Source organism: Monodelphis domestica, chromosome 2, assembly GCF_027887165.1.
Source record: "Monodelphis domestica isolate mMonDom1 chromosome 2, mMonDom1.pri, whole genome shotgun sequence".
Taxonomy (NCBI): Eukaryota; Metazoa; Chordata; class Mammalia; order Didelphimorphia; family Didelphidae; genus Monodelphis; species Monodelphis domestica.
In genome coordinates this window covers 185,608,941-185,632,067 of record NC_077228.1, presented here as the reverse complement: position 1 = coordinate 185,632,067, position 23,127 = coordinate 185,608,941, and the positions used below count along the sequence as shown (strand labels likewise).

Sequence of the window (23,127 nt, the reverse complement as noted above, 5' to 3'; positions counted from 1 at the left end):
GCATAGAGGTAATAGTTTAAAAAACTATTTAAATGGTGTGCTTTCCAAAGGAGAGAGTATAAAATAAGAGTTTCAACAAACATTTCCAAATGGAAAATATTCCTGGTAACTATATTCATCCAAACAGCTTTAAAGCATATGGCAGAAGGAAAGGGATGGGGGGAGGCAATGTGTATTTGCAAGGACAAGGATATGATCTTAAAAAATAATCCAATGCCTTTGAACAATAAGGGATCATTTTTAAAATGGAATATCTAAATTGTCATTTTGTTCTAAACCAGACATTGGCAAACTTTGGCCTAAACTATGCTTTGCTGACCCCCTACCCTAAATCATCCATTATTAAATATGAGAAACAAATATTTGTAACATGTGATGTATACAGATTCCCATGAAATGAGCTCTAAAAATATTATTGCATTTTATTTTTAGGTTGTAATAATAATAGCTATCATTTATATAGCACTTTAAGTTTTACAAAATACTTTACATATGTTATCTTATTTCATCCTCACAACAATCCTGTGAGGTAGGTGCTATTATGATCCCCATTTTAGAGATAATGAAACCAAGGCTGAGAGGAATATCTGAAGCAAAATTTCCTGACACTCAGTCTAACACTATCCACAGAGCACCCCCTAGCTGCCTTATCTGATGCCTCAAATTCTGGCATAGAGGTGACCCTAGATCCTTGAAGACTTGGTCATCAAAGTGCAAGCTCTGTCAGATAGGTCTTGTCAAGTGGGACAGCCTTTAGGTATAGAATCAATTATATGTCTGTTGTCTGAGTACCAACCTAAAATCAGAGACCTATTCACGTAGGCCCCAGAATGAAGAATTTTTCAGCCATAAACATTCTTAAAAGGCTTTCTTTGAATTAATAGTAGTTACCAGTGGAGAGAGTACCCATATGGATGCATCTTAGAGATATCAAAACCGGACAATGAATGAATGATGAATGAATTTTTTTAAAAGCATTCATTAAACACTTTGTGCCAAACATTTTCCTAAGCACTAAGATGTAAATATAACCACTGTACCCAAAAGGCCATAAAATTGCGTATTTAAATTAAATATTTATTATTTATTATTTATTATTAAATAAATATTTATTATTAAATAAAAATAAATTAAAAAATTAAAAAATTAACCCAGCAATACCACTACTAGGTCTGTATCTGAAAATGATCAAAGATAGGGGGAAAGGACCTACTTTACAAAAATACTTATGGCAGCTCTTTTTGTGGTAGAGAATTGGAAATTGAAGGGATTCTACTGGGAATGGCTGAACAAGTTATGATATATGATTGTAATGGAATACACAAGAAATTACAAAGAAAATGATCACAAAAACACCTGGAAAGACATATGAAGTGATACAAAGTGAACCAAGCAGAACCAGAGTGACTATACATAGTAACACAAATAACATATGCAAAAATCCAAGACAACTCCAAGAGACTTATGATGAAAAAGCCTATCTACTTCCATAAAAGGAACTGACAGTTTGAATGCAGATTGAAACATACCATTTTTCATTTTATTTCCTTCATGAGTTTTTTTCTTGTATAAATAATGTGTCTTCTTTCACAATGACAGACATTGAAATAATGTAATGCATGATAGCACATATATAACCTATATCAGATCACTTACTGTCTCAGGGACAGGGGGGGAGGGAAGGAGTTGAAGCCAGTTTGACCAGTATAAGAGATTTTAAAAATGCAATTTAAAAAATGCCAATCTCGTGTTTGGTAATAAAAGTGTTATATTCACTTCAAAAGGGGGAGGAGGGATTAGTGGATAGCACAGTGAAAATAAGACCAGTGAGGAGATTCTGGGTTCAAATCAGTCCTCAGAAACTTCCTAGCTGTCTGACCCTAGGCAAGTCACTTCATCCCAATTGCCTAGCTAGGCCTTGTCACTCTTCTGTCTTAGGATTGATACTGAGACAGAAGTTACGTAAGGACTTAAAAAAATGGAAGGAGAAAAAGAACATGGATCACAAAATGTCAGAAAAAAAATAATTATTAAAAGTTGTATATACATACAATTGGAAAAAATATAATGATATAAAAATATTTTTAGGATATAAACACAACCAAGTAAAACCATCCTTGCCCTTAAGGAGCTTACATTCCAGGGAAGGCAAATGACACATTAAGGTGAGCTAGAAATCAAGAGGAGGCAGAGATACATAAGGCAGCTTAAAGTAGAGGATTGGTTCTGGACAAGATAGGATGACAGCTCTTCTTTCAGAGTCCAAGGTCTTGGAGCAAAATCCAAAACTCTCACTGGAAAGGGATAAAAAGGTGACTGGTGTTTTGTATTCCTGAATTATCATTAAGAGATTAATTGATGTCAGTTAATGACCCCATTTAAACAGAGAAACAAAATATACTATAAAAATTAAATGATTAAGAATTGCATCAAAAAGAATGAACTGTCTGAGCTTTTAATTAAAAAATAAAATGTCAAGACTAAAGGTCTTTCAGCAGCTCTATGTTTGGTTGGTTGTTTACATCGAGATCTATGGCTTCCATCAATTTTTTGAAACCCTCTCTATCATGTTAGCTTTTCATAAACCTGCAGTTTATAGAGCTGCCTGGGGCACTGAGACATTTAGTGACTTAACTAGATCTCAAAACCAATAGAGGCAGGTCTTGAACCCCAATCTCTGACTCCAAGGCTTACTCTCTATCCATTATGCTATCCTGCCTTCAGCTAAAAATATGATCAAGTAAAGCTAAAGGCATATATTTATGACTATGGTTAATAGCTGAAAGAACTCTTTAAATAAGAACAAATATTCATAAAATTTTGTCTTTATAAGTCCTTCATGAACACTGAATGTTGTTTCACTGTCCTGGTGTAAAACAATCAGAATAGAAATGTGACCCTTATGAACATTTCATCCTCAATCTTGAGGTTCAGCTAGACTTTTCCCATTCTTTCTATTAAGATATTCATTATATAAGGTTAGAAATGCAAACAAGAATATAATTAGCTGTGCAGAGACACTTCCCTTAGTAAAACTGTTTTAGAAAGACTGAGAAGTCCTTCAAACCTATTTCAGTTTTTTATGCCTTATTGATCTATCGCCCCAGTATTGCAGAACATTTCCAGGGTGATGGCAGATTTCTGTGTATAATTATCAGATTCTTCCTTGCTGGTGCAATGTTTGCCAGTGATGACTAAAGTGGTCCATGACAAAGACTTGTAAATGTGTGAAAAGACAGTAACAAATCTGCTTGATCTGTAGAGAGAGGTAGCAATATAATATGTGTGTGTGTGAGTCTTTACTGGTAGGGGGGGAAAAGGAAGACTAAAGGAAATATACATAGTCATTTAGAAGGTTTCTGAAAAAACTTGGACTATTCATGTTGACTTCAAATGAGATTTTCTCAAAAGCTTATTTCCTACTTTGGAGAATTTAATTAGATTTTTAACGGGTGGGGGAGTCATCCAGTATTTTTTGTGGTCTTAAGTCCAAAATTTCTGTTCCAGGGTGCATTCTGTCCACATTGTTAAAAAAAGAAATTGGAGTTTCATTTTAAAAGACTACCTTTCACTAATCATGAAGTGAACATGAGTTGCTCCTAGCAGCTTCTGAAAAATGGTTGGTGCAGGGAGGAAGTAGATAATGTCAAGTTTTATTCATTAACCTAGTTGCTTTCCTGGGCTCTTGCAAGTTGGATAGAGGAGTTCTTTACTAACTTGGGACTCTCCCTGCTGTTCCATTGCACTGAGGCGTGCTTTAGAGTCCCAGAAGGAATTTTCAGTTGTCAGAAAATTTTGTGTGATCTTGTGCCAGCTTGGTATATGCATGTCAGATTGCCTTGAGAGGTAACATGAAAAAATATTAAAAGAATGATCATAGAAACACAAAGTTTCTTTAGTGGCTTCCCATTGGCTTTAAGTTAAAATACAAAATATTCAACCTGCCATTCAAACCCCTCTACAATCTGACTCCTACCTCTGCTTCATGCACCCTCTAATCCATTCAAATTGACCTACCAGCTATTCCCATACTCAATGTCAATCAACTACTATTTATTTTTAATAATATTTTATTTCTGCCACAATTTCATGTAAAAACAATTTTTACCATTTTCCTATTCCTTCCTCCTCCCAAACAATAAGCAATCTGATGTAGACTTTATATGTGTAGTCATGTAAAATATTTTCAATATTAGTCATTAGAAGATGAGGAGAAGGAGAGACAGGAGAGAGAGAGAGAGAGAGAGAGAGAGAGAGAGAGAGAGAGAGAGAGAGAGAGAGAGAGAGAGAGAGAGAGAGAGAGAGAGAGAGAGATGATAATGATGATAATAATGATGATGATGATGTTCACACTCCATCTTTTCTTTCTCTGGGAGAGGTTGACATTTTTCATCACGGATCTCTGATTTTCTTGGATCACTATATTGCTGAGAATGACTAGGGTCATTCACAGTTGCTATTACTGTATCCATTGTTCTCCTGATTCTGCTCACTTTACTTTGCATCAGTTCATATAAGTCTTTCCAGGTTTTTCTGAATCATCCTGATCATCGTTTCTTATACTACAATACTATTCCAATTTAGTCATTTGCAACTTGTTCAACCATTCCCCAATTGATAGATCTTAAACATTTTTGTACAAATAGGGCCTTTTCCCTTTTTTTAAAAAAAATCTCTTTGGAATACAGACCCAGAAATGGTGTTGATGGATCAAAGGAATTTTAGAGCCCTTTGGGCATATTAACTACTATTTATTAAGTGCCTACTGTATGGCAAGTATAACTCAGCTAGGTGCTGGTAATAGCAAGAAGAAAAATGAATGAAAAACCAGTGAAACAGACCTTGCCCTTCTTCTGTCAGAGGAGGTGACAGCTCTTATATCATCTCTGTTCCTTTCATAGGATGTCCTCCATGTCTGGAATGTATTCCTTCCACACTTCTGACTCATACCATCCATATCTTACTTCAAAGCATAGCTCAGGTGTCACATCCTATCTGAGACCTTCCCTGATCCCTTTGGTTAGAAACATTGTCTCATTCTTTTTAAAATGATGAAAATAAAATTTTATTGATAATTGTGCCTTTATATCACCTACATTATTCACAGTATCCCATCCCTCTCTCCTCTAAGATAGCAATCTCATTAAATGATAAATTTTAAAAGAAAAAATGAAAAAAGAAACAATATCAGCAAAATGATCATTACTTCAAAAAAGTTTGAAAATATATGCTAGGTTATATAACTGTGGACCTCTTCCCTCTGCAAATGAATAGGGACAAGTTTCTTCCATTTCTTCTTTGGAGTCATGCTTATTCTTTGTGATACTAAAACATTCACTCTTTTTTTTTTTAAATAACCCCCTTACCTTCTGTTCTAGTAAGACAAAAGGACAAAGGCTAAGCAATTGGAGTTAAGAGACTTGCCCAGTCATAAACCTATGAAGTATCTGAAACCAAATTTGAACCCAGGTCCTCCCAAGTCCAAGCCTGGCACTCACTTGCACCTTAACATTAATTTTCAACTACTTTTGGATGTTGTTCTTCCCATTTACATTATTGTAGTCAATGCAGATTTTTTTTTTGGCTCTGTTGACTTCATTCTGGATCAATTCATGTAAGTCATCTTCCCATGCATCTCTGTATTCATCATAGTAAATATTTCTTGTAGCACAATAATATTCCAGCCCACTTATGTGCCATCACTTCTTTAGCCTTCTCCCAAGTGATAGGCATCTCCTTTGTTTCTAGTTCTTTACTACTACAAAAGTAGCTCTATGAATATTTTTGGTGTATGAGGGGATTTTCTTCTTATCAAAAAGTTCTTTGTGGTATAGTAATTTAATCTCCTGGTCAAAGGGACTGTGTTTCTTAGAATCACTGTATCTTTTGTATTTATCTATACATCCATAGTATCTTTCCAGTAGAAAACAAGGTCTTTGAGGTCAGGGTCAGTTTTTTGCTTGTATGTCCTCCACAATGAGCACAGTTCCTTAGAAATAGTATGCCCTATAAATTTGTTGAATCAAATTCAGTGATGTTGGAAGGGACATTAAGGAGTCATCTTACCCACACTACAACCCAGTCTTGAGACATAAATTTTTTCATGAATCACTGCCAGAAATGTTTTTCAAATACAAATGGCAAACCACAACCTAAGTGATTGCATCCAAGGAAATGCTATTAACTGTTTTGTATTTATTGTGTTATTGAAAGGCCAAGTAGTCAAAGCAAATCTCAAATTTCTTAATTCTGCTTTCTAGGGAGATTATTTTATTCAAGAAATATGTTTGTGCAAGACCCAAGTTAGGATCCTGTCTCAGACATTTACTAACTATGCAACAGTGGACTTAACCGCTGTCTGCCTCAGTTTCCTCATATTTAAAATGGGGATAATAATACCAACCTCCCAAGAAATTTGGGAGGAACAAATGAGATAACAACTATAAAGCACCTCCCAAATCTTAAAGTGTTAGATATCATTATGTGCCAATATAATAATGATGATCACCTTTGAAGTCAAGTTGCTTTATTTTATTAAGTGTATGGCATAGAGTTACTTTATCAAAGAAGTTTTTCTGATTTCTTCTCATTATAGGTCTACCTTATGGATGGGAGGAAGCTTACACAGCAGATGGAATCAAATACTTTATCAAGTAAGTCCAAGCATCCCAACCAAGTCAGCACTTTTTTTCCCACATCTGGAGCAAACCTGGCAGTTGAAGACAATCAGCAAAACTAAAACACCCTCTCAAGCCCTCTCAGAGGTTACAAAAATTAGTAACAAGAAGTGAAGCCTCACCAGTTTTATATTCTGCATGATTTATGTGCTGATACTGAGAGACTCATGCAGGGAAAAGGTCTAGGAAGAATTCCAGGGGAAGCTATGCTCAAATAAAATGGAGGGGGAATTATCACCTCAACCTAGTGTTGAACATCTGAACTGAAGTACAAACTAAAGGGATCAGTATATTTTTAAAATACATATTTTGTCCATGTAGTTTGTATTTTTACATCACCAGAATTTCTCCCAGTGTCCCCTTTCCTTTTTCTTCCCAGAGAGCTATTTCATATAACAAGTAAACATTTTTAAAGGAAAAAGAATGGAAAAGAAGAAAAAAGTTGATTTTGTTTTTAAATCAGCAAAACTAATCAATTCATCAAAAAAGTCTGAACATGCATGCCATGTTCCAGATACATGGACCTGCTTCTGCAAAGGAGTAAGGCAGGTGTGGCAATCACTTTCTTCTTTTTGATAGTCTAGTCTTTCTAAATTTGTTTTATACTATTGTATCCTGATTCTCCTCCTACCTATTAGACTACTCCTTCCCAATCTCCTTTGCTGGATTTTTATCTAGGTCATGATCACTAATGGTCACTTTCCCCAGGACTCTGTCCTGGGCCCTCTTCTCTTCTCTTTTACTATTTTCATTAATAATCTCATCAGCTCCCATGGATTCAATTATCTATGCTGCTGAATCTCAAATCTACTTATCCATCTCCTAACCTCTCTGCTGCCCTCTAGCCACACATCTCTAACTGCTTATTGGACATCTTGAACTGGATGTTCCATAGACATCTTAAATTCATTGTATCCCAAAGCTGAATTCATTCTCTTTCTGCTCCAAACTATCTGCTTTTCTGAATTCCCTTGTTTCTCAGGAGAGTACAGACATCCTTTCAGTCACCTAAATCTAGGTGTCATCCTTGACTCTTTATTCATTCTTACTCTACACATCCAAACTATTGCCAAGATCTGAAAATTTTACCTCCATAACAACTCTCCTCTCCATTCCCTTCTTCCCTCTGATAATGCCACCACCCAGGTACAGACCCTTATTGCCTCACATCTAGATTATTGCATTAGCTTCTTGGTTAGTCTCATTACTTCAAGTTCATCCTCCATTCAGCTTTCAAATTGAATTTCCTAAAACATTGGTCTGACTGTGTCACCCCACCCCACCCCCAACTTAATAAACTACAGGGGTTTCCCATCATCTCCAAGATTAAACATCAAATCCTCTAATTGGCATTCAAGGCTCTACATAAGTTAGCCTGCTCCTACCTTCCCAGTCTTCTTACTCATACTTGCCACCATATACTCTGCAATCCACTGACACTGGCCTCCTTGCTACTCCTCACCATCTCCCAACTCCATGCATTTTCATTGGCTGCCCCCCATACCTGGAATGCTTTCCTTCCTGATCTCTATCTTTGAGCTTCCCTGCTTCCTTCAAGGCTAACTTAAAATTCAGCCTTCTATAAAAAGCCTTCCATAATCTCCTTTGATGCTTGGGCTTTCTATCTCTCAATTATCTCCAATTTCTCATATTTATATGTGAATATGATGGATTATATATAATTTGTTTATTATATATATTGTTATATAATGCCTTACATATTTATATACAAATTTATATATATATATACATATATATATATAAAAGCAAAATTTGTCCTTGCCCTCAAGGAATTCACAATATAATGCAGGAATAAAAACTTGTTTCTGTAAATGTACAGTATTTACTTGTATGTAGTTTTTACTCCTCCGTTATATTATGAATTTCTTCACAGAAGGGGAAGTTTTTACCTTTCTTTGACTCTCCAGCTGGCCTAGCACATGATAAGTGTTTAATAAAATTCTTATTGACTGTCTCCTCATATCTCTTCTTTGGAGTAAGGAGATTAAATTGATTCTGTATCATTTTTTATAGACCCTATATACAGAATTTGCCCTATAACTGCCCAAGTCATGGTACTTTGTCTCTGAACTTAGATCAGAAATTCAGCTGGTCTGTAATGAGTGAAGTTCAGACATCTAGTTCTTCTGCTTATCACTGTTCTGTTCTTTCTTCAAGGAATTCTTCTATCCTTGGGGGATGTGAGTGGATACCAGGGAGGCTGGTTTAGTATCTTCACAACACCAAACTATCCATCAAGAATGTCTGGTTTGCCATCTAAAGAATTCTGACCTGCTATCTTTGACCTTGCAGGTGGACTCAAACAATGAACACTTCTTTAGTCACTGGAGGGGGTTGTTGCTAGCCCCTCAATTCCCAACTTCTAACCAGTCATGCTGTGTAACCAATCATGTTGTCCTCAACCCCATGATGTCATCTACCCTGCTCTGTTCTTTGTTCTAGCTTTATAAAAATAAATGGCTACATCTCCAGGTCTTTCTTAATTAGTTCAGTGTCCTATTAATAAACTTTTGTCCTGCTCAGAAAGAATGTACCTCAGTTTGCCTTTGTTGAATTTTCCCCAAGACAGGTGTCATACTTGTTCTTTATAATCTTTCAAAATTCATTTTTTATTGTTTTATTATCATTTCCATTGTTGTAGTCAATGTGTATATTGTTGTCCCAACTCTGCTTACTTCACTCTGCTTCAGTTCATGTAAGTCTCTGAATGCTTCTCAGTATTCTTCATGCTCATCATTTCTTACCACACAGTAATAGTCCATTATATTCATGTACTGCAGCTTCCCCAAATTACAGACATCTACTTTGCTTCCAGTTTTTTGCTCCTACCCAAAGTGCTTCTATCAATATGTTAGTGTATGTTGGAATTTTCTTTCTTAGAGAATAAAAGGAAAATGATGTCATCTCATATGCCTCCAGTGCCTTAACATAGAAACCATTCACTATTAGGATAAGCCCAAAAGTAAGTCTACAATTAGGCTTTTCCTAACCCTTTCAGTAAGCATTTACTAAGCACCTACCACATACCAGGCACTCTGCTAAGCACTTTGCAAACATTATCTCATTAGATCATAAATTTAGGGTGAGTCTTGTGGGAATCTCTTGATCTTTTGAAGCATAAATATTTCTTTAGACTCTTCTTTGGAAAAGTCTCCAAGCTTTTATTCATCCCTTTTATAAAACTGTCATCATTAGAATTTTTCATTTTTTGCTAGTAATAGCAAAATCTAAAGCAAGTCTGTTGTTTTCTGAGGAGCTCCCTTCCTATATTGGCCCACATTAGAAGAGTTTGAAAGTTACCTCCAGCAAAATTTCTCAGGGTATTAGACGGATATCTATGTCTCTTTAGGGGAAAATTATATTTGCTAGACTTCTTTGGGGGCAATATGAAAATATGATGGACCGTAGTAGAAAAGGGGCTAGCCCAGGAGCCAAGAAAATTTCAAGTCTTGCCTCAGACCTATACTAACTCTGTAACCATGAGGTGGCCATGTAAATTCTCAGTGCCTAAATTACTTGCTGAGACTTTAAGGAACAGTCAGGGTAGTGAGTTTCCACACTGGGAGTTCCCTATGGTCCAAACTAAAAATGCATATTTTGTATAAGCCCTCATGATTAGCAGGAGAACTACTCAGTAATGATTTTTTTAGGTACAGCAACTCCTAAAATCCAGATACCTAAGGCATGGAAGTGTTTGAATCAGAATCAGGAGAGGGAATACCTAGAGACCACAGATCTTTAAAGGTACATGTAGATAGTTAGTTCCCACTACTATATAACTCTGGTGCTTCATTGTGACTTAGAAGTAACCCTGAATTCTCAAAATCTATGCTAGTGGAATGTGTACTCTAGAAGGTTCCAGGATGCTTAGAGGCTTTGCATATGGGCTCAGGAATAGACTGTCTTTTATCTGAGCATCAGCCTGACTGAGTAAGAGAAATGCATCATTGGTTTGGCCACAGGGTGATAAACTTTCAGATATATTATCTTTTCTTTCTTTTTCCTTCCTTTTTTCCTTCTTCCTTTCTACTTTCTTCTTTAGAATTTTGATTAACTTTTTTCAGTTAACAAGCACTAATTTTCTCTTTCTTCTAAGTGCTTTCCCTATACTGTAAACAAGAAAAGCAAAGCCCTTCTAACAAATATGTCCAGACTGAAAAGAAAATTAATTCCTTCATTGCCCATGTGCAGAAATGTACATTTCCATTTTGTTCTTTTCTCTGCCATGAGACAGGTAAATGTTTCATATCAGACCTCTGAAATATGGTTCGTGATTGGTCAGCACTGAATTCTTTACATTTTCAAACTTGTTCATTTTTACCATGTTATTGATATTGTATACAATTTTTTTTTTGCATTACAAGTTTGATTTTTTTTTCTTTTCTCAAGTCTTCCCTGTTGTACAGTACTGTGTGACCCTGGGCAAGTCACTTAACCCCAATTGCCTAGCCTTTGATGCTTTTTGGTCTTAGAATTGTTACTAAGACAAAGGGTAACAGTTGAAAATAAAAAAAAAGAAAGACAAACAAAACACACTCCACAAACAGCAGGGTGACAAATATACAGAATTATAGGCATGGTAGAGAGATTGACAGTACAATGCCTTTAAGCTGGCAATTATTTAAGGAAAGACCCAGGAGCAAAGCATTTCAGAGGAAGGACTGACAAAATGTTTTGCTCTTTTGCTCTCCCACCTACAACCCTTTCAAGAGTCCTAGAAAAGGGTTATTACTTAGGGATACACCATGTGCATCATGGAAGGAAAAAGGAAATTTAAAGATAAAGCACATAGTTAATCCCATATACATTTTTTTTTAACCCTTACCTTCTGTCTTAGAAGCAATCCTATGTATGGGTTCCAAGGCAGAAGAGCAGGAAGGGTGAGGCAATGGGGGTCAAGTGACTTGCCCAGGGTCACACAGCTAGGAAGTATCTGTGGCTAGATTGGAACCCAAGGCTTGGGTTCTCAAGGCCTGGCTGTCCATCCAAGCAAGCTTCTTCTGGACAGAGACAACATTGTTTTATCTTTGTATTCTTCCCAGTGCTTTGTACATGGTAGACCCCTGATAAATGTGCATTATATTGAATTGAATTCAATTAAAAGATTCCTTTAAGCATCCATGTGCAGGTGTGCATTCTGGTATACAAGAAGTACTTAATAAATGCTTACTGGTTAATTTTTAAAAAGTCAGTAAGTATTTCTTAAGAACCTCTTCTGTGCCAGGTGCTTTGAATACAAAGCCAAAGGCAACTTGCTCTCTGTTTTTACAACAGAATGAAGACTTTGTTCTGATTATAGAGAGTCATTTTCTAGAGACTGGGAGGTAAAATAGTTAAGGAGGGAAATCTTAATAGACAGCAGTACTGCAGTTGTCCAGCATCATTGGGAAATAAAGCTTTCCATAAATGTGAATTTTCCAGATAAAAAAAGCTTACTTCTATACCCCATTAAGCACCAAAGATGTCTTAATTTAACCATTTTGATGGAAAATTTTCTCCTGTGTATCACACAGGTGTAGGTTTTCTTAACAGTGTAATTAACCAAATTTTATTTGTTCTTGATCAAATGATACCTCCCTTGTGAATATCAAATATTACACTATGCTCTTATACAGTGCTGTCTTTATTTAAGGGCTATTGACATATTAAAAGACTTTATCCCTGTGCTAAATTTGTAGAGAGGACAGCTTTTAATGTACCTACTTCTAAAAATCATTTCAGGAGTCACTAAGTAGCACAGTATATAAAGTACCAAACCTGGAGTCAAGCAGACCAGGGTTCAAATCTGGCCACAGAAACTTCCTAGTTTTATGATCGCAGGCAAGTCACTTAAACCCAAATGCCTAGCCCTTGCCACTTTGCCACTCTTCTGTCTTAGAATTGCTACTAGGACAGAAGGTAGAAGTTTAAAAAGTAAACAAATAAAAAATAAAAGTCATTTCAACCATTCAGCTATTCATTCAATAAATACTTATTAAACATAACTACTGTATACAGTGAGTACACTTTTCATGTCACTAAGGGAAAAACAAAGTTGTCCTGAGATGTAGGAGGGAGGGAGGGAGAGAGAGAGAGAGAGAGAGAGAGAGAGAGAGAGAGAGAGAGAGAGAGAGAGAGAGAGAGAGAGAGAGAGAGAGAGAGAGAGAGAGAGAATAAATATTTATATATAACTAAACTTATTAAAACTATAAAGTAAGAGTAAGTTTTGAATGGGTTTTCCATTCCCAGAGCTTGGATGGCTTTCCTATATGTTAAGTACTTGAGCTTTAGTTTGTGGAATTTCTGGCATCTATTTTTACTGAAGTGAGACCCTTTTTGCTTTTTTCTTGGCTCTAAACTACAATCTATAGAGTTAAGATTGTTCTCTATGGGGGAGGTAGGGTTCAATAGAAGTTTACACACAAAAAAAAGACCTAGTGGATGAAACAGAGCATTAATGGATTTCAGATTCTTGCTAGGGTCACCAGTGTGACCAACATCTGCCCATCAGTCTGTCCTATCACAGATAAAAACAAAACAAAACAAAACAAAAAAAAACAACCTCTTGCTATTTGATGCTACATTATTAAAGGATGATGCCTAGAACAGGGGAAATTTGGAGGTAGTCCATGGATTGTCACATTTGTATTTATTTCATGGCAATACATTTTATGAAGACCATTGATAAGAAGCTAAAATATCTACACAGTGACCAATAACTAGCCTGGATAAGGATCATTTGACGAAATCAAGGGCATTTACTATGGAGAAGATATAGGTGGGACAAGAGAGTTGTCTTTGACAAAGAAGTATTTGAAGTGGGGCAATTTATGTGACTCAGTAAATAAAGAGATAGGCCTGGAGACAGAAGGTCCTTGGTTCAAATATGGCCTCAGACACTTCCTAGCTGTGTGGCAAGTCACTTAACCCCAATTACATAACCCTTACTGACTGTCAATTCTAAAACAAAAGGTAAGGGTTAAAAAAATATATTTGAAGGTCGGCCCTGGGGAAGAAGAATCAGCCTCATTCTATTTATCCCAAAAAGCAGAATTAAGAGCAGTAGGTAGATGTTGCCGTGATTCAGATTGAGGCCCAAAGTATGGACAAACTTAATGATTAGATTTGCTCAAAAGTACAATTGGCTGCCCAAAGAGGCAATGAACTTAATAAATTTCCCATTGCTAGAGATATCAAATGCAGTCTGCATGACTGTGTATCTGGGATATTCAGAGGGAATTTCTGTTCAGGTACTAGTTGAATTAGATCAGAAATTCTCGAAGTATGATCCAGGGTCCCTAGGGGTTCCCAAGGCCCTTTCAGGGGGTCCATGGGACCAAAACTATTTTCATTGTAATATTTAGACATTTTGATTTCAACTGTGGTAAATGATAGTAGATATGATTCATATAAACAAAACCCATAGAGGGGAGTTCCTCCATAATTTTAATGGTATAAAGAGGTTCTGAGACCCCAAAGTTTGAGAACTACTCAGATTATTCTATGAGTGATTTCCCTTCTAACTCTGAGCTTCTGAGTGAAATGTTAATATGTGAAAATGTCCCTGTCTTAAGCTTTCAGAACAAATAATTGACTAGTATGAGATGTCGAGGAGGTGGGGAAAGAAGCAGAGTTTGGCAGGGAATGTGAATAATTTGGCTCTTTCATTAACAACGTGGACTTTTGGAGGCAAGGAATAGTAAATAATAAACTCCTTAGGTCAGTATCTCTCCAGCCTCTAATTAAAAAGGAAAGGTGCTTGGAATTACACTGCCCGAGCATTGAGCAAGATAATGGGCTCCATCCATACAGTCCCTTTCCTGAAAGTGGCATCTGTCACTGTCTTTGCAGAAATTGAATTGTTATTTCTGATGGAAGGCATGCCTCAGGCAATAGGATGAGGCTCGCTGTCACTGCTGTCCCCAGAATGTCCAGAGTCATGTATTCCTCATTAAATGCTCTCATCAAGCCACATTTCCATTACACATCTATTAATACTAGGTGGAAGAATCATCTTGCTTTGACTTCCAAGGCAAGCGGGGAAACACTTTACAGATTTGATGATGTTTATAACAAAGAAGCTCCTATTATATATCATTAATGAAGGTGCATGGCTATTTTTGCCCACACTTCTTGGGTTTTGTTTTGTTTTTTTACCTTTCTCTACAGAGAAAGAGTTGCTGTTCTCTTAACTTTAATGAAAAATTTAGGCTAGCCTGAAGATACTGTAATGAAATTATCTTATTAATCTGACTTTTCCTATACCCAACTTCTTATCTTTCAATCTGCACATTTAAAGTAACCTACTAGGATCATTCATTTCACTTTAGTTAAAAGTTTGGATACTCTACCCCTGAGTTATATAATGTGACTAAATTGTTTTCAAAATAATATCAATTTTTGAAAAAAATTAAAATCTGCCAAGTATGGATGGTGATAACACTGGCCTTAATACATTGCTTTGCCAACCTAATGGAAGATTTTGAGATACATTAATTTGGGCTGCTGCCACAATAGATTCCTAACCATCCCTCGGTGCCAAAGTACTCAATATCTCAGATAATTACTTCTAAAGTTAAATTTAGTACACAACTGATTTCTCAGTAAACACCCAGTGATGGGCAGCTATGTACAGAGCTCTGTGATGTCTATGGAGAGAGAGACAAGGTTTAGTTAAGACAGCTTCTGCCGTCATGGAGCTTCCATTCCAGCAAGAAATTAGGGCACGCACCCAAATGATTCTGACACAAGATAATATATAATTCATGTTTTAGGGAATTACAAGGCCAAGTGATGTTGGAGAGGGAAGATCATTACCAACACAGGGAACTAGAAGGGCTTTATAGAAGAAATGTCATTTCATTGTTGTTCAGTCATTTCAATCATGTCCAACTCTTTGTGACCTCATTTGGAATTTCCTTGGCAAGGATAAAAGGTGTGGCTTACCATTTCCTTCTCCAGCTTATTTTTACAAATGAGAAAACCAAGGCAAACAGGGTTAAGTGACTTGCATAGGATCACATAGCTAGTGTCTGAGGCTATATTCAAACTAAGGTCTTCCATACTCCAGGCCCAGGACCTATTCATGTCATTTTTGGTATAGGTCTATAAAAATTAGTATGCATCAAAGAGAAGAGAGGAGATTTCCCCATCTGGACTTAAGGACTATGGAAAACAAAGAGAAGGGAGGGAGTATAAAAAGGAACAGAAGAACGACTCAGTTTGTTGGGAATTTAGAATGTATGGAGAGGAAGAACATGAAATAAACCTGAGAAGATGGAACAGTATGAGATTGTGAAGGGCATTGAAAGCCAAAGGAATCTGAACTTTTCTTGGGGAGCAAGAAGGAGCCACTGGAGATTTTTTTTGAGCAAAGGAGTGGCATGATCAGAAGAGAGCCTGAGGGCTGGAGATTGAGTTCTGGGAGTCTCTTCCAACTGTTTAGAAATTATAGTTGAAGAAAGTCTCTAGGAACAAAGGATAGGGAACCAAAGACAGAACTTTGGGGAACATTCACCTTTTGAGATAAGGAAGAGAAGCAAAGAGTCAGCAAAGGAAGCAGAGAAGGAAGAATTAAAAGAGATAGAGGAAAACCAGATTTCAGAAGCCAATGATTGTAGGACTAACTCTAGAAGCACCTCAGAGGTCATCTGTTCTCACCCCCTTATTTTCTAGACGATAAAATTGAAGCCCAAGGACGTTCAATACCTTAGCTCATTTAACATCAGAATCAGAGTCTTCTGCAGTAGAGAGAATCTAGTACGAAGGGTGATCATTAGTGTCAGGTGCTACAGAGAAGACAAGAAGGTAAAGGACTGAAGAAAGCCATTGGATTTGGTGATTAGACAGTCACTGGTGATAAAGCACTGTGGGGCCAAGAAGCCAGATGGCAAGAAGTTGAGAGAGTGGGTAGTGAAGAAATAGAAGCTCTAAGTGTAGGCAACTCTTTCAGGAAATTTTGCTGTCAGAGGAGAAAGATGAAATGGAAGGGTCAGTAGAAGGCTTTATAAGGATCAAAGAGACACGAATATACCTTAGGCTGATTTTTTTTAAGCTATTAAGCAACAATTGAACATGCATGAAAGAGAGGGAATGATTGCTGCAGCTAGATCCTGGAAAAGGTGGGAGAAAATCTAATCAGCATGGCAAGAAAATGGTTCCATTTTCATAAAGACTAGTAATACCTCTTCTGCAACAGAAAGAAGACAGAGACCAGGGGGGAAGCAAGAAAGCATAATTAAAAGCCTACAGTGGTGGGGAAAACATTCCATTTGGAATGCTTATATGTATGGTCCTAATTTAGTAGGCCATTTAATCTCTCCAGGCCTCACTTTTATCCTCTGTAAAATGAGGGAGTTGGACTGGATAATAACAAAGATGCTTTCCAGTTCTTAAACCCTATGATCCTAGTATCAATTACTTATAGTTTGGTTCTATGTGGTTAGTTCTTAGTTAAATAAAAATTTAAGTTGATAAAATTTCTTATGTTTCTAATCTTCTGCTTGTTATCTGAGCTAACCAGAATGCAGTGGAAATGCTGTTTGTGGAGAAGTAACAAATCCACCTTTTGTCTTTTCTTGAAGTCTCAGCAGTTTTGTTGCCCTTTAATCGAGCCTGTCAAGAGCTGTACTTTGAAGGCTTATTTATTCTGCAATCTTGACCCATTTTTGATTGGCTAGAAAGTGTCCACTGTCACAATAAAGTTTAAGGGAGCTTTCATGGGATGTCAGGGAAACCAGTCATCTTCATCAAACAACCATTCATATGTTTTCAGAGTCCAAGGAATCTATTGTAGTTCTCTAAAAATTCTAGAGAAGTTATTTAATCACTAAAAGAAGATGGAGAGGCAACCAGGTGGCTCAGTGGAGATTCTGGGTTCAAATGTGACCCTCAGACAGTTCCTAGGCATGTGACCCTGAGCAAGTCACTTAATCCCCATTGTTGCCTAACCCTTACTGCTCTTCTGCCTTGGAACCAATACACAATATTGATTCTAAGACAGAAGGTAAGGGTTTTAAAAAGAGAGAGAGAGACAGAACTTCATCTCCATTTAATAATTTAAAAGGAAGATAATGAAATATGAAAACAAAGTCTTAGGGAAAAGGATCATGGATATGTGTAATCCCTTTCCTTAAAGCCAAAAACTGAAAGAGATATCCTAATAATGAGCAGAGTAGAAGTCTCTACCTATGATCCAGGTGTTGAAACCTGTACTTAAGATTTCAGAGCTAAAATTATTCATTTCATAATTGAAATTAATTCAAAACATAGATATTAAGAGCAGCTAGGTGGCTTAGAAAGCCAGGCCCAGAGATAGGAAGTCCTGGGTTCAAATCTGGCCTCATACACCTCTTAGCTGTGTGATCCCTACACAAGTCACTTAATCTCAATTGCCTAGCCCTCAGAACCAATACTTGATTCTATCTTGGAGTCTTCATATCAATTCTAAGATAGAAAGTAAGGGATTTAAAAAGAAAAAGAAAAAACACATAGGTATTGACTTTTTTTTTTTGAGAGCAGGTCTCCCACTCTCTCCCTAACTAGAAATGCCACCATTAGGTCTAGGTACAGGAGCCTTGGCTTCTTCATTTCTAATCTGGGCATGTTCTCCCTCCTTAGACAGCCTGGGTTACCATCCGCTTCCCCTCACTCCCAGCAGCAGCACACCAATTGGTGCTGGATTTAGTGTAGACACCTTTTCAGCTCTGGCTCCACTGCAGCTCAGAATTCCCAAGCTGAAGTAATCTACCAATCTTATCCTCCCTGATTGCTGGGATTTCGGACATGTACCACCATTCCCTCCAAGCAACACTGGTCCTTTTAAAACTGTGTTGCAATATTGCCACGTGCTGATCTGCTTCCGACAGGAATTTTTTTACCTGCAGATTTTCTCAGAGCTTTAAGTTAAAATCAGAGGCCAGAATCAGCAGGCAACCATGTGGCCCCAAGACCAGTAAAGGACCCCAGAATGCCAGCACATGAGCAGAGAGTCTGCATAGCCTCTTGAGCCTGAGACAGCTTGCTCTGAATTTTCTATAAATATCTATGAAGGGGTGGAAGAATATAAAGTGCTGCCTGAGAAATCATCATTTAAAAGAAGCAAGCCAGCTGGCTTGGGTTCCATGTGATATAGCGAAGCCCACTTAAATGAATAAAACATCCATATCCAAATATCTCTCCTCTGACAGGTAGAACTTAAGCATGGCACATATTTCTTTGCACTTTGCGCAGAAGGAAAAGCAGTATTGGGTGAAATATTTTGGAACCTCATTGCCTCCTTGGAATTATATTTTTATTTTACTAGACATTTAGGGCTCGTTTGCCTCCTTGGCACCTTACCTGCTTGCTGCATTTATCAAGATTTATTGTCAAGTACTAATGCTATGACCCTCCCACCTCCCTAGCCTGATTAGTTTGATCCAGAATACTTAACCAACATCTGCAGTAACTCCTTGTCTCTTCAGGTGATAAATTATCTCTATTACAGCGTAGGATTTTGCTCTGATACCCTCTCCCCATTAGAGATCTAAATTACCTCAAAGCAAAGTGTTTTTCCATAGTCCCTAGATCAGAATGATTATAACTACCACATAACTTAAAGTCCAGGATATTCAAGCAACCTGATGCCCACATAGACTTAGCCATGCCCTATAATTTGATATCTCCCCCTCCCACCCTGATGGTGTTTCAAAAATCTGTCCTGCTTCTGCATAGGGACACCCATCTTTTTGGTTTTGTTTTTTGTTTGTTTGTTTGTTTTTCTTTTTTGCTCTTAAATAAGCCCTCACCCAACTCTCTTCATCACTACCAGTCATTTCTGTTATCACTGGAAATGAGAAAATCAGCATCAGACCTCTCTCTGCATCCCTCAAAGAGAATTTATTGCTCCCTATGTATGTCGCTTAGATTGGATTTGGTGATTTCATGTTTCTTAAATAATAGCTTAAAAATTGCTCATAGTTCAAGAAAAATCATTTTGTCCTTGGGAATGGTTTGCCTCGCTCTAAATCTCAATTCTATAAGACAGTATGATATCATAAAAATGACTTTGTCCACACCCATATTTTTCTGCAGCAGTTTTTTTAAAGTAGCCATATCCATATTATGAAAGACAGTGGTGGTATCAGGCATTGAGACCTGGCCTTAGAGCCAAGAAGTCCTAGCTTCAAGGCCTTCCTCTGACACATTACTGACAGTGTGATCCTGGGCAAGTCACAACCCTTCAATGCTTTAGGCAGCAATCTTAAGTCTACAATCTATATAGAAAAGGTAGTTATTCCTTAGTTTTTCAGTTGTGTCCAACTCTTTATGGCCCCATTGGGGATCTTCCTGGAAAAGATACTGGAGTGGTTTGCCATTGCCTTACCCAACTCATTTTATAGATGAGGAAACTGAGGCAAACAGGGTTGAGTAACTTGCCCAGGGGTCACACAGTGAGTGTCTAAGGATGTATTTGAACTCAAGAAAGTGAGTCTTCCTAAGTCCAAGCCCAGTGCTCTATCCACTGTGCCACATAGCTACCCCTGTAAAAAAGATGCTGACCTATGTCAGTAGTTTCCTCACAGTAGTTCCCTATTATGATGAAATCACAGTCCATATTTCTCTGTCCATTTATTTGTTTTTTATATGTGTCTGTGTGTAGATAGATAGATGATAGATAGATAGATAGATAGATAGATAGATAGATAGATAGACAGACAGACAGATAAACAATTTGTATAGCTGATTGTTCTATCCAAGAATTAGAGTTTTAGAGTCTTTGCTAGCATTTACATAGTGCTTTAAGGTTTCCAAAGCACTTTAAAAATATTATCTTTTGATCCTAACAACAACTCTTAGAGGTAGGTGCTATTTTTACCCCTATTTTATAGATGGGGCTACTAGTATCTGAAGTTACATTTGAACTCATCCTCCTAACTCCAGGTTGATCACTCTACCCACCTCTCCAATTAGCTGTCTCTTACTGATTCTCTCTTAATGATTCAGATCATCATATTCCTGTCCCATCTTTGTGACTTCATTATCTGTGTGACCTTGGACAAATCACTCCTTACTCTAAGATTCAGTGTCCTCACCTATAAAATAAGACAGTCAAATTAGGGGTTCTTAACTTGGGTTCTGTGAACTTGTTTTTTTTTCACATGTCTATTTCAAAAGTTTTATTTAGATATAATTGATTCCTTTTGTATTTGCATGTATTTTATTTTAGGTATTTAAAAACATTCTAAGAAGGGATCTTCCAAAGGGGACTGTGACAACAAAAAAAGGTCAAAAGCCCCTGCCATAAATGTTTTATTTTCCTTTTGATATTATATTTGTTTAGAAGATATAGTAAGTAACATGATTCTTGTAACCATGGAAAATTATTCTAAATCATCTAATTAAATAAAATTTTAAATAATAAAATAATAAAAAAGAAGATATAGTAAGAACGAAATTCCAAATATCCCCTACCACCACCACCAATGGAGGCAATCTGCCCATATCAAAATCATCTCTGAAAAGATTAGACTCAGACTTAGCTATATTTCTCTATATGTTCTTTAAAGTCCTTTCCATCTCCAAATTTCTCAATCCTGTGACCCTGTACCTTAGTGAATTAGATTTCTGAAACTTATAGATTTTTTTAAGTTAAAAAAAAAAGGAAAGTCTAAAACATTTTTGTTTTTGTTTTCATGGATTATAGATCACATTCAAAATATTCACTTATTCTGGTAAGAGGTACATAGGGCATCTAGGTGACCTAGTAGATAGAGAGCCAGACCTAGAGATAAGAGTTCCTAGGTTCAAATCTGGCCTCAGACTCTTCCTAGTTGTGTAATCCTGACCTAGTCACTTGACCCCCATTGCCTAGGCCTTACCACTCTTCTGCCTTGGAACTGATACTTACTTAGTATTAATTCTAAGAGAGAAGGTAAGGGTTTTTTTAAAAAGAGAGATTCATATTAAGGGATGACATGTTAAAGATAAAATTTGACCAGAAAAATTTCAGATCTTGACGGTGCCATATTAATTACCAGTTGGAATTTTGCTAATTTTTTAGTTACACAGACCCTACAGTGTTGTCATATTGATCACTGCTGATATTTATGGATTTGTTTAAGATTTTTAAGACACTTTCTCAGTGTTATTCCATTGGATCTTCATGGTAAAATCTAAAGGGTAGGTGCTTCACATATTATTATCTCTATTTTTTTCCAAATGAAGAAAATGAGGTTCAGATTAAATAACTTGCCCTAGACCATATAACTAGCATTCTAAGCACTTTGGGAATCAGTATTTGTTCTCCAAATTCCAAACCTAAGACTTCCAGTATGTGCTGTTGGATTTCTTCAGCTCCAACAATTGAATCCAAAATTCATTAAGTTCCTGCCTAATATAAGACATATGTTCAGAAGTGGAGAGAGAAACTCCAAAAAACAGAATAATACCAACCTTCAAGAAGTTTACATTCTACTGAAAATGAAGGAAGGGAATGCAACATGTTTGAAGATAAGCAAATTCAGTGTACTTTGAGGAGAGAGAGAAAACTTACAGTTTTCAAGAGATTTGGAATGAGAGTAGGGCAAGAGATAGCATGGAAGAGTTAGGAGATGAAGAATTATTTTGACTTTCCAGATATGGTTCTGTACTGGAAAAATGCTGAATAAGCTCCTCATGTATTTGGGAATGAGGTGCCTGTTATTTTCATATAGAAGTATTTTAGAGGATGGAAAACTGTTACTTGTTAGTCTGCAATGATCAACACCCTCAGGGCTTCTAATGCTATGGCGATGCTTTATCATCATTGCAAGTTGGCCTCATTATTTTTTTTAAAACCGTTACCTTCCATCTTGGAATCAATACTGTGTGTTGGTTCCAAGGCAGAAGACTGGTAAGGGCTAGGCAATGGGGGTCAAGTGACTTGCCGAGGGTCACACAGCTGGGAAGTGTCTGAGGCCAAATTTAAACGTAGGACCTCCCATCTCTAGGTCTGGCTTTCAATCCACTGGGCTACCCAGCTGCCCCCAACTTCATTATTTTTGTTGAAACTACTTCATCTCTGTTCTGAGATCCTGAGGTTCTTGGACCCCTCTGGATTTGTTTGTCGTGAGAGCATTGTCCATCACAATGGTACAGGGTCTGGAGACAGAAAGACTTGACTTCAAATGTGGCCTCAGATAATAAGTATATGACCATTGGGCAAATCACTTAACCTGTTTGCCTCAGGTTCCCCAAATGTAAAATGGGAATAATAGTGACACCTACCTTACAAGGTTGTTGTGATGATCAAATCAAATAATATTTTTAAAGCATGTAGCATGGTACTTAACACATAGTAAGAACTACATAAATACTAACTAGTACTACTACTATCTCAAGCTAGCCATTTTCCCCATTTAACTTTATATCCCTTAGGAAGTGTATTCTTGTGCCTGATAAGTCTTGTTGCCTAAAAAATGTTGACATA

General features: G+C 36.9%; 1 protein-coding gene across 9 annotated transcripts in view; it reads left to right on the top strand.

The window, feature by feature from the left end:
* Positions 1-23,127, top strand: part of STXBP4 (syntaxin binding protein 4) — a 315,635-nt gene that overhangs the window by 285,700 nt on the left and 6,808 nt on the right. For 8 of the 9 annotated variants that reach the window (XM_007481851.3, XM_007481850.3, XM_016430338.2 and 5 more), the window contains one exon: positions 6,596-6,653. In XM_007481851.3, the coding sequence (XP_007481913.1) occupies positions 6,596-6,653 (58 nt within the window). Of the gene's footprint in view, positions 1-6,595; positions 6,654-8,855; positions 9,180-23,127 lie in introns of those variants that run through there. The other variant, XM_016430339.2, reaches the window with a different exon arrangement.